Source organism: Ambystoma mexicanum, chromosome 2p, assembly GCF_040938575.1.
Source record: "Ambystoma mexicanum isolate Mex_15411 chromosome 2p, UKY_AmexF1_1, whole genome shotgun sequence".
Lineage (NCBI taxonomy): Eukaryota > Metazoa > Chordata > Amphibia > Caudata > Ambystomatidae > Ambystoma > Ambystoma mexicanum.
In genome coordinates, this window is record NC_090923.1 from 321,526,018 (window position 1) to 321,541,236 (window position 15,219).

Here is a 15,219-nt window from a genome sequence, read left to right on the forward strand (position 1 = left end):
TTGCAATTTCTTCATGGAAAAAGCACATTAAAACTGAGTCTTTACAGCAGAGTTTCCTTTGCAGCATACACATCTACTCAGCACCATTTCTGTTCTTGAGTGCTGGAATTTGTCTGCAGTCTGGAAATAAGTATTCAGCCTTTGCTTGAAGTTTTCTCTGCACAGCTGAAATTGTTATATGTTGCCACTTGTAGCTTGATTTTTCTCGTGTAACTGAAAACAAACTGTTGCTGGTTTGCCTTTTTCATGAAATACATTTCTTATCTACTGTCAGTCAGTGAGGCCTGGGTTTCTCTGAGCCACCTGGAGAATCTGTGATTTCAGTGCACTTTTAATGTCAATGGTTCACTTGGAAAATGACTGAATTTAGTGCCAAAACAGAACTTTGAAGGTTGTAATTGGTTGGGTAAGCTGCATTTTGAAAGATATTTTCATTTTTTTAGCCCACTTCTGTGGCCTTGCTTCATGTTATATGTAACAGCACTCACTGTCATTCTCCTGCAGTGAATTCTGTTATTACCCCAACTTTGACTGTGTGTGGCAGGGGTGTGCAGCCTTTTGTGATGGTGAACCATGCACAGTTTTGCAGATTTTTTTCGCGCACAGGTGTTAGCGCATCCATTTATGGCTGTTTCTTTCCCCATTGGTAGGGGGGGGCAGTGGGGCGCATCGGCATGGGTAAAAATATCACACAAAGCCCCCCCGACTTCGGCTTGACTTTCAGTCATGGAGAAGTCGGGGACATGGGATTTTTCTTTCTGCCCGTGTGAAGAAATCCGTTTGCTTCTTCCGTCAGCGATTGATGCGACATTTTATAGTTTTTGGAAGCAGAACCAATTGTACTTACATAAAAAACAATTTTCACAAACATGTCAACCTATTTCACATCATATATTTCTTCTCATCAGTCTCTATTCTCTCATGCTTTCACACATACCATCACTGTCTCAAATATGTAAACAAAGATGCATGTACAGAAAAATCATTGCACAAAAATGAAACAAAGAACAATAAACAATCCCGTTATTGTCAATACTGTTTCTTCACACGTATGTGATCAGTTCTTATTCATGGAACAACTACAATTGTTATCCCCATGATCTACATATGTTTCAGTCTACTTTGGACTGTTGGGTCTGTTATTTATTTTATTTTTTTTTCACTAATCGGGACCCGGCTTTGAAGTTTATCAGGTCTAAACTAATGCAAAGCGATTGAGTATCTCACTGCCTAAATAAAATGTGGCAGGGAAATCCCGCACGACCCAACAATTATGTAGTATGCTCTTGTTGCCTATGAACATTTTCAGCATACTCCTACTAGGCAGGAGATGTTTGGAATTGGGAGTTTCCAGGTCCATTTCCCATTTGTTAATCAATTTAAAGGTGGGAATGGCTGGATCTTTTGGGAGTTTTCAGAACATGGCTTGGCTGATGAAGCTCTTACCGATGTTCACGCACACTCGGTAGAGAACAGAGTCCTTCCCCTCATTTAACTGAATAGGGATGAACAACTGTTCTCCAATTTTCTGAATGTCAGCTAAACTTTGAGCTGGATTCTCATCATTTTGGACTATGGAAGTAGGATTGTCTGATTGTTAATTGGTATAGAATTTCAGAGTATTTCCTTCTAGTGTGGAATGCCACTTGAGACTGGAAGGTAGGTTGATTTTCTGAAATAGAGAGGAATTCCCATCACCAGTTTGTTGTCCTACTGCAATTACTGTTACGTCAGGGATTCGGTTGTTTTGAACATAGAATTCAATCTGATCCTGTTTTTTGTTCAACCATGTGGCATGTGCCATTTAAACTAACATGTTTGACACTATGTTTTAATTTTATTGGTCGGTTAATCTGGGTCCAGAGGACCTTGTTTACACAGTCTATTAGGGGAGACAATCTATGCAGGATGTCATTCCCCAGTAAACATGGTGTACCCTCCGGAGTCACAACTATGACCGGGTGTTTCACCTTGTGTCGCCCAATTTTAATTTCTAAATCCGTAGTCCCCTCGACAGGAATTTAATTCCCATCGTAGTTCTGAAGTTGTCCAAGAAGAGGGGTGAGAGGGATCTGGTATCTCTCCCCTCTTCCTGAATTCAGCTGATCAAAGGCTCTTTTTGACATAAGAGTGGCTTGGGATTCAGTGTCCAACAGTGCCAAAAATTTACATTGTCCCTGTACCTGGACCGGGGCATAAATTCTTCCCTCCTTCTCCTCAAGGGGGCAAAGATAATGTGCATTTTGGGCCAGTTGGTGGGTTAGTTTCTTGATTCTTGCGTCTGACACAGGGGTAGTTTGGGCAGGATTCTGTATGAGAGCTTGGGGATCTTTAAGAAAGTTGGATATTGGGGGAGTTTTGACCTCCCCTGGTTTTGATTCTGGGCCACCCCTCCCCGCTTTTGGAGGCAGTTCACAGAGTAAGTTTGGACAAGGTGGCTTTCTGGCTTATCATTCTAGGGTTCAATGCTAGGCAGTTCTAACTCAGTCCCCACATTTACCCAGTCTTGATTAGGATCTCTCAGGACTAATTTTTCTTTGGGAGGAGTTCCCCCATCCCTGAAGGAGAATATCCTTTTCCCAGAGTCCTCCTCTCCTTCAAATTGGAGGACACTAACTTCCTCCACAAAAGGACTCCTTTTAGGTCCTTTATTTCTCCTCTGTTCCTTAGGTTGCAGACTTTCGGGGGCAAGAGATTTTGGTTTCGGTTCCTGGGTTTCCAGTGGCTTCTCACAAGTGGGGAAGGAAGCCTCCTCTAAGGCTTTACACACCCCTTCCCCCTGTGCCTCCTCGCTTGGAACCAGTGAATTGACAGGGCTTCCTGTCATTGCTCTGGAGTACCAGACCCTTGGATTGAGGAGTTCTGGGCCGCCATGCTCATCTGAGGGTTCTGCTGAGCCCTCAACATGCGACCCAGATCCTGGGACAAGGTCTGGACCTGGCACTCCAGTTGGGACACCTACTTTGGCTGGTATGGGGGTCTCTGGTCCATCCTAGGTGGATCACAGGAAGGGTAACTGTCCCTTCTCCCATAATACCCTGGGTTGGGATAGTTCTGGTAACCCTCCACCCTTGGCCTTCCCTCTCCTGGATTGGGCTCTCTGGGCTCAGGAAAGTGGGGAAAGAAAGGAGGGTTGTGTTGTGGGTTGAGGTTTTGCGGGTACCGGGGGAAGAAGCTCAACCCGGCATTTGGAGGATTACTGCCCTCCTGGGGAAAGTTAGGAGGAAAGTTTCCTGGGCTGCTAGCTACTTGATTGGATCCCTCCCTTATGCTGGGGAGTCCACACATACGCCAGGATGGGTTTGTTGCCCTCCACGGGGGCTTATGTAGTCCAGGGAGTTAGGGGTTCCATTTGTGGGGTTACCTCCCTGACTACCTGTCTAGGATTAGCCCGAGGGCTTTCTGGTTCTTTGGTTGGGTAAGTTCTGTATAGGTATATTTTTAGCTCCCCCCATCTCCATATCTAAATTGGGGGCATCCTTCACCTCCGCCACCTTAGCAGCAGCAGGGGTGTTGGCTGGTTTGGGGTTTTTATTTGTATTTTTTATTCTCTACAGGTTTCTGCACTTCATAAATATGGGTCGCCTGTTCAATTTAATAATAATAATAATAATAATTTGGCATTTATATAGCGCTACAAACCCTCAGGTATCTGAGCGCTGCTTGCTCATTTATCGACCTCGGAAGGATGAAAGGCTGAGTTTGGCCCCGCCGGGATTCGAACCTGCGTTAGCAGGCTCTGCACGGGTGTCAAAGCGAGCGCTCTACTCGCTGTGCCACTTGACCGGCAATGACCCAGTCTAGTGATCTCTTCTCGTGAACGTCCCTCACCAGCTGGGTCATGATGTATTTTGCCTATGTCCTTCTTTTCAGCCATTGCTAGTCCTAATCACACCTCTTCCATCTCAATGGCTTGGTAATCCTGCAATTAACATGGCATTCCCACCATTATCTCACAACATTCAGAGTGTGGCATACATTTCAGGGAACCAATGACAGATGTATCTGGGAATTGTATACCCCTACAATGTGTAGAATCCATTGAATTGCCAGCAGTTGGTGATGTCATCAAGTGTAATTTACCCAGTACTTTTTTTTAGTCAGGTACTAATTTCTGCTTCCCCTATTTTTATAGTTCAGAGTGCCTGTGTCTCTTTATTTAACACCCTATTGCTGGGATAATAATATGTAGGGCAGAAAAATGAAGGCACATAGCAAAGCCCACCCCTTCTCACAAGGTCCACTCCAACTCTGCATGCTCCTCAATTTCCAGGATTTACATCTGTTGTTGCCAATTGAGTTTTTTCATCACATTTCTTTCAAGTGGGTCACTGCCTTCTAATTTATCCCACCATGTTTTTTTCTTAATTTAGTTTTGTCTTAATTTGTTACAAAAATGCATTTCTCAGCTTTGAGAGAGTTCTCCTTTTTAGATTACTTTCTTGTGTGGTTTAAAGACATGAATACCACTTTGGACAGGTTTGCAGCTTCACAGTACTGGTTCCATAACATTCACATTTATTGATTTATCCTCGCCCAACCAACCCCACTCACATATCTCATTTTCTTACTTTTCCAAAGAAAAGACGTTGGATACTTCCCTATTTTCAGAAACAATGTAAGCATCACCATTCAAAGTGAATACTTATAGTTGTAATGTACTTAATTAGAAATGTCAGCTCACAATCCAGAAGGCTAGAATCAACCAACCATGGGTACGGTCAAATAAAAGAGTTTGGACATCCTGCCAATTTCATTATTTTTCTTGAGGTAGAGAACCCCCTCTTAGTTTTAGGGATAGAGAGGCATGTTTCTAACCCTTTCTTGAAAAATAACGTTTCTGCCAAAAATATGCTACCATTGTATCCGGGCCTTACTTCTGCACCCTTACACAACCTAATACAATAAACAGGATAAATGCACATGGAACTGGTACATGACAGAGAACAGCGTCTGTAACTCATGTTATACATTGTAAGAGCAGGGCAATGTGTAAATGAAACATTCAAATCCATTTGCGCTCAGTGGTGCCTTTGTCAAAATAAATGTATTCTGAATTAAAGAGAACTTTTCAATAGTGACACACACATGGAATGGCAATATTGTACACATCAGACTACTGAAGCAAGGTTGCATGTTGGACCCAAACCTGTTTTGCTTGTACTTCAATAACACATATGAATGGATGGTGAAAGTTTAAGTTAAGTTTTAGAGAATAACCCAGCAGATGGCTATGAGGTTCTATGTCTGTTGCATACAGACAACTCAATCTTTCTCAGAAGAAGATAGATATCCCTACAGTTACACAATCATATGTATACACTTACTGTCAACATGCAGCAATCAATAATGAGTACTCTAAATAGGATTTAATGGGCAAAGACCAATAGGTCTGTTAGTTGTAAAAAAAATCAAAAAAGCAGAAGCCGTGCAAAAAGGCATTGTTTGATTTGTCAAGTAAGCCACAATAACAATATCATCTATTAGGATGAACACGTCATGCGAGCCACGCCTGGCAGCTTTATTAGGTATGTTTTTAAATTCGAAGGCACAAACTTACCACTTAACTTGCAGCTAGGTATTGCTGAATTGCGCTGTCATAATAATCTAATTGTCCTAACTAAACCATCTGTAACAAAACTGAATGCTGCTCCGAAATGTATCAGCAGGCAAATGTGGCATATACAAAACAGGCTTGTAAAAGCAGTGGTTGTAAATTGGACCATTTAGTGGTTGGGGCATGAGAAGAGCAGGCATAGAGACTGATACATCTTCACTTAGGTCTCTGGCTTTCTTGCTCACATAACCCAGACCTAAAGCACAAATGTGCCAATATAGTCTACGTTTGTCGTCGAGCCCTTTGCTGGGCGTGCACAATATATTTCAATGAATATTCACAAAGTAAGCACTACATGTTGAAGATTTACTTTGCTAAAACTATTTAGTAAATTGACCAGTTTTTATGATTTTAAATTACATGTGTCTATCTGTTTCTTTATACCTTTTCAAGTGTGCTTCATATCTTCCATATATACGTACCTCATTCCCATGGGCAGCTATATTTCCCATGGCGTTTGAAATGGTTCCTTTAGTCCCTAACCCATACCAGCTTTTTTTGATCCATACCTACCCATGGCACATTAGCGAATATCTCCAAGCAACTCATCGCACATATTGTATGCAGACTTTGCCAAGAGTGTGGACGGTGGACTTCAGCAATCATGACCACCGTTGCCATTGTAAATAATATGTGACATTTGGAGGCACAGAAAAGTCGGACACAATGTGTTAGACGTAATATCTCCTGAGGGGTTGTAAATGCAGTCCCAACAGACTGAGGATTTTCTGCATGGGTTTGAAAACACCACCCACATTCCACTTGCTGGATCCCCGCAGTGTTTTGTTTTCTAGCACTTCTGTGGATATTCTGATGCTGATGAGCTTCCAATTGTAGAGATGAGTACATGTAAACATGCTGTGTGCAACTGTGTTTCTTGTCTGTTGTAAATGATCATGTAAATTTACTTTGTCAAAAACGTAATGACATTTGTAAGACATGGAATGAATACAGACATACACGTTTTAGAAAGGTCCATAACAAAAACTGACATATTTTATTCAATGTAAAATGCAGTCTCTTGCCCGTACAAATTAGGAGGGGCAACAATAAACACCAGTGGTGGTTAATATGAACATCCCATAGTGAGGTAAAAAGAACGTTTTTGAAGTGTTTACCTTGGCTTCAGGTAAACATTACACACACACACATGGAGATAAGTTTCAGATTGTGTTTGGTACATTATGTGAAGTCTTTTTAAGGGAAGTGTCAAGGGTTTTGACCCATGTTGAATCCTTAGACTGGGTAGATGTGGGGATGAGCTGTCGCCGCCCATTGTTCTATCCCAGAACAAACTAAATCAATAGACTGGGTGGATGTGGGGATGAGCTGTCGCCGCTCACATTCGCGCCAGAATCCAGGAGAACTGCGCAGTTGGCACAAGACCACTCCAAAGATACAACCTTCTAGTGGGGGGTTCCACATCACCACTCTACTGTAAGGATGCCATCAAAACAATGTTAAGCAAGGGTCCTATACTATCAAGCAAAAGACCACTCTATTGAAATGCAGTAATTCAAGACAGATCCCAAAAATGGATGCAATACTGACAAATTCCCCAAGGCGGCGCTAGCGGTCTAAACTCTGACAGGGAAACTGTATTTAGGAGTTGCAAGAGGGGCAGGGACTTCAAAGCTTGTTGGTTAATTGAAAATCTTAGCCACCTGCTGTTCCCAGAGGCCAAGAGGCTGAGAACTCTTAACACCCCAGAGACTCAAAACAGGAGGCAGGATATCACATGGCCCTTCTGAGTGAGAGGGAGGGGGTTTCCCCTTCAGCCTGGAGGAGAGAGACAATAGCCCCTTTCAGTTGAATGTGGTATGTTAATTTTGAGTGTTTCCTGTCACCAGCCCTCTGCCAGCAAGGAGAGACATGTGATCACTGACCCACCCAGACTTCTGGAGACACTTGGGGAGTTGAATTGCAACAAATATATATTTTATAGAAACAGTGATAACTTATTGTAACCAAATGACAGGAACGTACAACTTTGAGAGTCTTAGTATGGAAAATGCCCTCACGATTTGATTCCAAACTCCGATTTGTACCATGTTCTGGGGCAAAAGCCCGCTAATTATGAATATTGTAGACACTGTATTTAAGCTAGAGACATGGAAAGTTACTGGGATATATGTGGAAGGGAAATGTACCTTTGTATACTTTTTGATGAAAAACCAATGTTGCAAAACCCACTAAAATCGAAAATAAGTTGCCATTTTTTAATACAAGCTCCTAGAAACACCAGAGTCGGGACAGGGACTATCTTTAGTAATATATGATGTATGTATGTGATGTCAAACAACTGTGTACCTGGGAAATATGTATTTGGATCATGAATAGATTTGTGTGCACAATGACCAGGAGAGTGTCATTTCTGCAGGTCATAAAAATGACATCACTCTGACACACTATCCCTTCCCAAACCAGGGACCAAAGAATCTATTGACCTATCAAATCAAGAGAGGGGCAGGCTTAGTGATGCTAGCCTCTCCACCCACTTTTTAAAACACATAAAAAGAGACTGCTGGGACAGGTAGGGACATTCAATTCCATTTGCTGCGGAGCGTGCTGACCGACGACTTCACATCCAGAGATCCAGCACTTAGACTTCCAAGCTAAACAGAGACTACAGAAATTTGAACCAAGAAGGCCCACTGCAAGCAAAAGTATTCTCAGCAGGCCTTCAGAATCCAGCAAACCTAACCAAACTATTTAACAGCCGGGCGAGCTGTTTGAATTATTTGCCAAGAACTTTTGCCGGAACCGCAGACCAGACCCAGACCGCTGTGAGCAGAACCAGAGATCCGGATCGCTGTGAGCAGAACCGGTGCCTGATTGACCCGCCGAGCAGAAAGAACCGCCGCTGGACGTGTTGACCAGATCCGTGACGAGGCCCATTCATTTCAAAATTAGGAGTGAGTATCCGCCAGAACTGTGCAGAACCCAATCTCTTAGTTAAAATAATCTAATCCAAACTATTTTAACCTAATTAGAACAGCCTCCTAGAAATCGTGTCATCTGTCATTTTTAAAGCTGCACAACTGTCACCTGTCGATTCTGCAGCTGCAAGCTGTCACCTGTCATTTTGAGTTTTACTTTAAATCCGAAAATCTACCTTTATTAAATCGTCCGTATCTCTGGAACCGTTTGTCCTAGGAACGAGATTTAACTTTCCTCTGAAAGCTTAGAATCTAAGCTTTCCAACAAGCCTAGAACCGACTCCTACTCCTTTTACCGCAATTGGGATTTACGCACTCACGAAATTTACCGCGATTTGCGATTTGGCTCAATTTCTCCACTTGTCAAAATATCAGCTCCATTCCTTCCTTTGTTAAAATCCATTTGCAACCTGGTAATAACTCATAGAGCATTGCTAAAGTGAGCCTGTACTAGTACCAACAAGCATCTCTCACTCACCCTGAATCTCTAGAGGGAATTAAAATCAGTTAGCACATTTTCCCATCCATTGCCATCACATTTAAAAGCATTTTGGGCCTGTGTTTCAAACTTCTACCTGTTTCCTCTAAGCTTGCTGGGGGGGGGAACTGAATTCCGTATTGTATTTGATTGTATTCCTGAAGACTGTGGGTGTTACTTCCATCTCCTTGCATTGCATATAGGGGGGGGGGGGTGAATTGCCACCAGGGGAAAAGTGAACATATTATCTCCTGTGAAACCATATCAGTTTATTTTCTGTACTGCATTTATTCCACCTTGCATTTCCTTGAAACCATAAAGCATTTCAGCTACCTCATCCTCTATACTACTTATAAGTAACCAAATCAGTTTACCAGTAGAACATTATCCATTTTTGATCACTGTCATATTTTAAGTGTGATATCCAATATTAATTTATTATAAAAGTGTGATAGATATATATTGTTTAATTTTCAAATAAACCTTTTAATTTGCAAAACAGACCTACTTCTTGGCTGAGTGGGGACAGGGGGATTCTAAGAGAGGGGTGTTGTATAAGGGTTGTCATCCAGAGAACATGAACTGGACCTAAAAATATATCAATAAGGGTTTCCCTCAGCATCCCAGACTAGGCATTGACTTAGCTGTAGTGTTGAAGTGAAGCCGCTTAACAGAAGATATTATTATATGTGAATGTATTTCTTTGATGGTAATTAAAATGTGTATATTTTTGATATTTACATGGTTATCCACCCTTTTTTGGTTAGGGGGTGATCATGACTATGTGTATGTGCATCTGTGATTGCTCGCTCTGAGCAGAAGGGAAAGGAAGCTGTTTTGTGGGAATCCATAGTTTTTTTTTAAATAAAGTTCCACCTTACATCAATTTGGTATATGGTCTGGAGCACTAATTGTCTATTTGTCACTTTTCTGTAAGAGCCTAATAGTATTATAGTGAGTCTCGCAGTGAAAGTAACATGTGAAGTCTTTGGAAATACAAGTTTGACTACTCCAACAAGTGTAAACATATGTTTCTGAAAATTCTTAATTATGGCTGCTTTTTTGTGGAGGTAATCACCACCCCAAAAATAGCAATAACCCATGCAGTGTTACATATGCCATGTTAACAATTGTGATAAAACAACAGGTCTCTAACAAAGCGACCTGTAACTATGTATCATGTGGTTGAAATCACTCTGTGGTTACAGAATTTGGTAACAAAAACATTGTATGCTACCAAGCTCGCAATGCGGTCCTATGCATGAAAAACACTGAATCCTACATGATTGGAGCTGAAAATAATTCCATTGAAAAATGTGTGATGTATGACCAAGAATTGAATGCACTTTTCTGTTGCCACACTTGTCACCTTGCTATGCAATGCATACTGATTATGTACTCTATTTAGGTATCAAATGGGAACCAGATGAGAATGGAGTTATTGCATTTGACTGCAGAAATCGGAAATGGTAATTGAAAAGTCACTCTGCACGTTTAATCATTTTGAATGCTCAATAATTGAAAACATATATGCATATTGTTTTATTATTTGATGTAGGTACATTCAGGCAGCAACCTCTCCAAAGGATGTGGTGATTTTAGTGGATGTGAGCGGAAGCATGAAGGGACTTCGACTAACAATCGCTAAACAGACTGTTTCGTCAATTCTCGACACGCTGGGGGATGATGACTTTTTTAACATAATTGCTGTGAGTATGCTTGATTATGCTTTTTATCCTCAGAAAAAATACTGAATCTCATCACATGTTAAAAGGTTCTTCTTCACATTGCAATGCTGACGATTCTCAGGCACTGAACCCATAATGCTCCCGCAGGATTCCTGTTCCATTAACTTGGAGCCACATGCTGTGGGAATAGCTTTCACATCAAGTGCATTTTCATAAACAAGCATGGAAAATAATTTACTGTTTAGACTTCATTAGGACAGAACATCTGTAAAGTTTTAGTTTGTGAATATGATTAGTGAATCCAACTTGTTGTAGAGGTTCATGAGAAAGGTTTGGCAAAGTTTGAAATTGCTAGCTATGGCAGTAGACAATGTGCCAATGACAATGTAGTTGTTGATTGCTTTTCTTTTTTCAAAAACTAAACAATATGTCAAATACTGAAGGTCTGCAAGGGAGATAATTCTATAAGGAACAGTTTCCCAGTAATCTCTGTACATGTTACTTCTTCAGTGCACATGGGGGAAGAGCTATTGTGTGCCCTTTGATTCAATTCTCCGAACTCTCTACTAGAACATATCATAATATAGCTTACCTCATATCCCACTCTTAAGACTACTTTCATCACAGTATAACCCACTGACTCCATTGTCTTCTGTTGAGTATTTTTATATTTGGATATTGGCTCATGCAAACGTGACATGCCAATCTAAGGCTTTCACTTATTCAATCCCACCCCACAGTGTACAGTTAGGTAGTCAAAAAATGATATTTAATTAAAACAAAAGAAACAATTTCAACCAAGTCGATTTCCAGCCTTACCCTAGAGTTCACTGCAGTTCGGTATTATTCCAAAACAAGTACTTGAACACAACATAATTGTATCAGCCTATATGAATCTCACTATTGTTAGTCCACAAAAGCATCCACTTTCAGTCATGCAGTCCTCCTCTATATATTATGGCAATCTGAAAGACACTAGACATTCTAACATTCTACTTAGCATTGGATTCTTTTTAACAAATAACTAATTTCTCAATAGAACCATTTCACAAATGCAAGTATGGTACAAGGGGAAAGTTAATTAAGCAATAATCACCTGGTCACAGGCTGGAATGGGTGTTAACTGCCAAGGGCCCTAGTTAATATGACCAAACATAGCCTGTAGTGTCATCTTTCTAAAATGGCACTGTTTGTTGCTCACTTCATTGAATACTTTCTTTCTTGACATGATCCATAATATCTTAAATATTCTAGGAAGACAAATTGTCATCTTTACAAACTGAAACAATAAAGGGACTTCATACTAAACCCATTTTTGAAATAACCTCCATATTGGAGGGAGAGATTCTTCCCTTGTTACTAAAGCATAAGCATTCACAATTTACTTTAGATCTGCTACCTGCTTTTGTCACACAAACCCTTTCTTCAAACTCAGCTAAATTGATCACCCAACTGGTTAAATCTTTTCAACAGAGGGTTGTTACCCAGGCTCTAAAAAGCTCTTTTATCCAAATTAAACCTCACCTCAGGAAACCCTCTGAAGAATTAGGGAATTACTGACCAGTCACTGGCCTGCTTTGGATACCTAAAATCACTGAAAAGCTAGTGACCCAACAATTGGGCACCTTTGTTGAGGAGAATAAGATTCCAGATCCGTTTCATTCGGCATTCCTTCTGGCAACGTCACTGAAACTTGGTCTGAGAATGGGAAAACCTACTTCTGCAGTCAGATTGGTGTCATTTGTCTGTTTTGGTGATGCTGGATTTATTGGCCACGTTTGATACAGTGGATCACTGTAATCCTCTTTACCAGACTTTGTACTCTACAGGGCTCTCAGGCCCTAAGTTGGACTGATTTAACAGTTTTTATTTACCAACAGATTTCACGCCATTTAGCTTGGCTCCTTCAATCAGACATTTGACGGTAACATGTGGTGTCCCCCCTACTATTCAATATTTATGTGTCTCTCTTGTCGGCCATTTTCCACGAATTTGAGGTTCTTTTTCATTCTTATGTTGACGACCTACAATTGTTTCTCAAAATGTCTGACCCTGAAAAAAAAATGTTATCAGCTTCCGTTTCTCTCACTGCACTTGAATTTGGGTGAGAAATAACAAGCTTCAACTCAACCCATTTAAGACCGAGAGTTAATGATGAAGTTCGATCATCTCTTTATTGTGTGCACATGTTAAAGATGACTCTCTCTTTTCTACCAGTGGCAACCGATGCAGTGGTGGTGGGTGCTTTGGCTAACGCCTGTCTTGATAAGTCTAAGCTTAATATGCTTGATTACCGGGACATTTGATGTATTGCCTGAAACCCACTCTGAATGATGCTGTCAGGCTCATTTTAAACGTCTCTATGTTTTCTCCAACATTGGTGGCTAGATGGCTGTTGCACAGGCTTCTTATTTCTTAACAAGAAATTATAAAATTTCAGAACTAGGTATTCAAATGTGCCCAGAGTTTGGCACCTAAATACTTTTGTGCGAAGAAAAAAAAAACGTACCATCCCGGAAGCCTTTTATGGTCTTCTAACCAAAATCCGTTATATGTCCCACCAACTAAAATAAATAAACTCATCTCACTAGAGGAGACAGGCAGTTTTCAGTTTTTATGGCCTCTGTCTGTGGAACAAACTCCCTCTTCAGCTTTGTTCATTGTATTCCTTACTGATCTTTAGAAACATATTACAAATTCACCTTTTTAATGAATAGCTGAATTGTGTCTGTTCATATGTCTTCCTTTCCATTAGTGCCCAGACGCAGGCAATGCCTGCCTGGCATCCCAAGTATACACCCTTGGCAAAGACAACTACATGCATACATACGTGAAAATATGGGACTTACATTCCTAAGCCCTGGAGTGGAAATGTAAGTCAGAAAATGAAAAGTGTTTTAAATGTCATCCTTACTTTAACAGTCCAAGGTATTCTGAAGCCATTTGAAGTTGGAGAAGTAACACACAATGGAATTCAAATGTTTGCCATGCACTCCTCCTTCAACAAGCACATGCTTTTACACCTACATGAGATTTTCATGCAAGCTTAAAATTAATTGATTCCCATACAATCTGCCTGTTTTAAGCACCTGCAAATAACCAATTACAAGATTAGGAGAAAAATTTGCAATGTTGGTGGGAAGTAATGGAGTGCTGAATATAGGGAGAACACCAAAGGGGTTACAGTGGGATCCATTTATTTAACAGGCTGGGATTTAACCCGTGAATTTACATTTTTGCTATGCTGACAAGCCACGTCCAATATTTACAACCAATACCATTGGGTAAGACATAATTAGCTCATTTTTTTTATATAAAACTTTGTCAACTGAATGCTAAGAGATAATTGAACTCATGATGTTTTTTTCTCTCTTCCTTTTTTCTATTGTCTCTATTCTCCCCTCCCCGTCCTCCACCCTGTTCTGTTTATTTTCAAAATGTTTTCATGTGGACATTTGATGCAATAAGGGTTGTTTTTTCAATTTATTTTGATACTTAATGACTCACTGTTTTCCCTGAATGATCCTCCTTAACAAACCCCCCTCCTCTTTTTTCTGTCGGTGTTACATTTGACATAATTTGTCCGTGCTACAATTGGTCACTATTTTTCTGTTGAATTTAAACAATGATTTTTGTTTGCATTCTTGTGTTAAAAATTAGCCTTGATTTGAGAAAGACGGCGCAGACCGTTGAAACACGTGTTATCACAAAGGGCACTCGTTCTAAATAATACAAATTCACAATTACTACATTCCAATTGAGTGGAGTCTCTTCTTTTTTTCATTTAACTAAAACTGGCGCATGAAGGAATAAGTGCAACTACCGTCTTCATTTTTAGCTTTTAAAACGGAATAGAGGAACCATATTTTTCTCCGTTGTTGCACAATCCATGCGACACTATCTATACCAAGGGCGCTGCGGTCCTCTGTTAAGAGTGTCCATTAAAAAGGTTCCCCACAGCTTTTTGCCTACTGCTTTTAAGTCATGTCGGCAGTCTTGAAATGATTAAAGGGTGGCGAGTACACCACCTTCTGGATGGGTTTGTCGCGGTGGAATTATTTTCATAGTCCTGTGATGAGGTGTGCTGCAGCTTACTGGCCAGTATCAGAGTAGCCAAGGTGCCACCTGGGCTTCTGCAAGTAGCGAGTAAGTGCTTGGCTTTGTGGAGACATGCCATCTGGTACCATACTGTTTCTGTCTTCTTGGATATTTGTGTTCTTTAAACGAGAGATCTCGACTGAGAGTAAAGAGATGAGATTTGCTCTTTCATTTTCCTCTATGTTTTGTAAAAGTGGAGTAGTGTAGGCTCAAAACTCGAACAGGCAAAAACAATCCAAGGATCAATAAAGAGTGCATGAATTGCAAGAAAAACAAGTTTTATTGCATGCAACTTCGGCTGACTAAAAGCAAACTTCATTCAACATGCCTACATTAAATGGTGCTATATAAAGGAGGAAACCACAACCATAACATTGAAACAGTTACTAGTACATTCTT

At 40.6% G+C, this 15,219-nt stretch overlaps 1 protein-coding gene across 4 annotated transcripts in view; it reads left to right on the forward strand.

Annotated features, from left to right (window-relative positions):
- CACNA2D3 (calcium voltage-gated channel auxiliary subunit alpha2delta 3) overlaps window positions 1-15,219 on the forward strand; it is a 3,251,448-nt gene that overhangs the window by 1,275,027 nt on the left and 1,961,202 nt on the right. For all 4 annotated transcript variants that reach the window (XM_069643639.1, XM_069643642.1, XM_069643640.1 and 1 more), the window contains 2 exons: window positions 10,443-10,503; window positions 10,593-10,743. In XM_069643639.1, coding sequence (XP_069499740.1) covers window positions 10,443-10,503; window positions 10,593-10,743 — 212 coding nt within the window. The remainder of the gene's footprint in view (window positions 1-10,442; window positions 10,504-10,592; window positions 10,744-15,219) is intronic.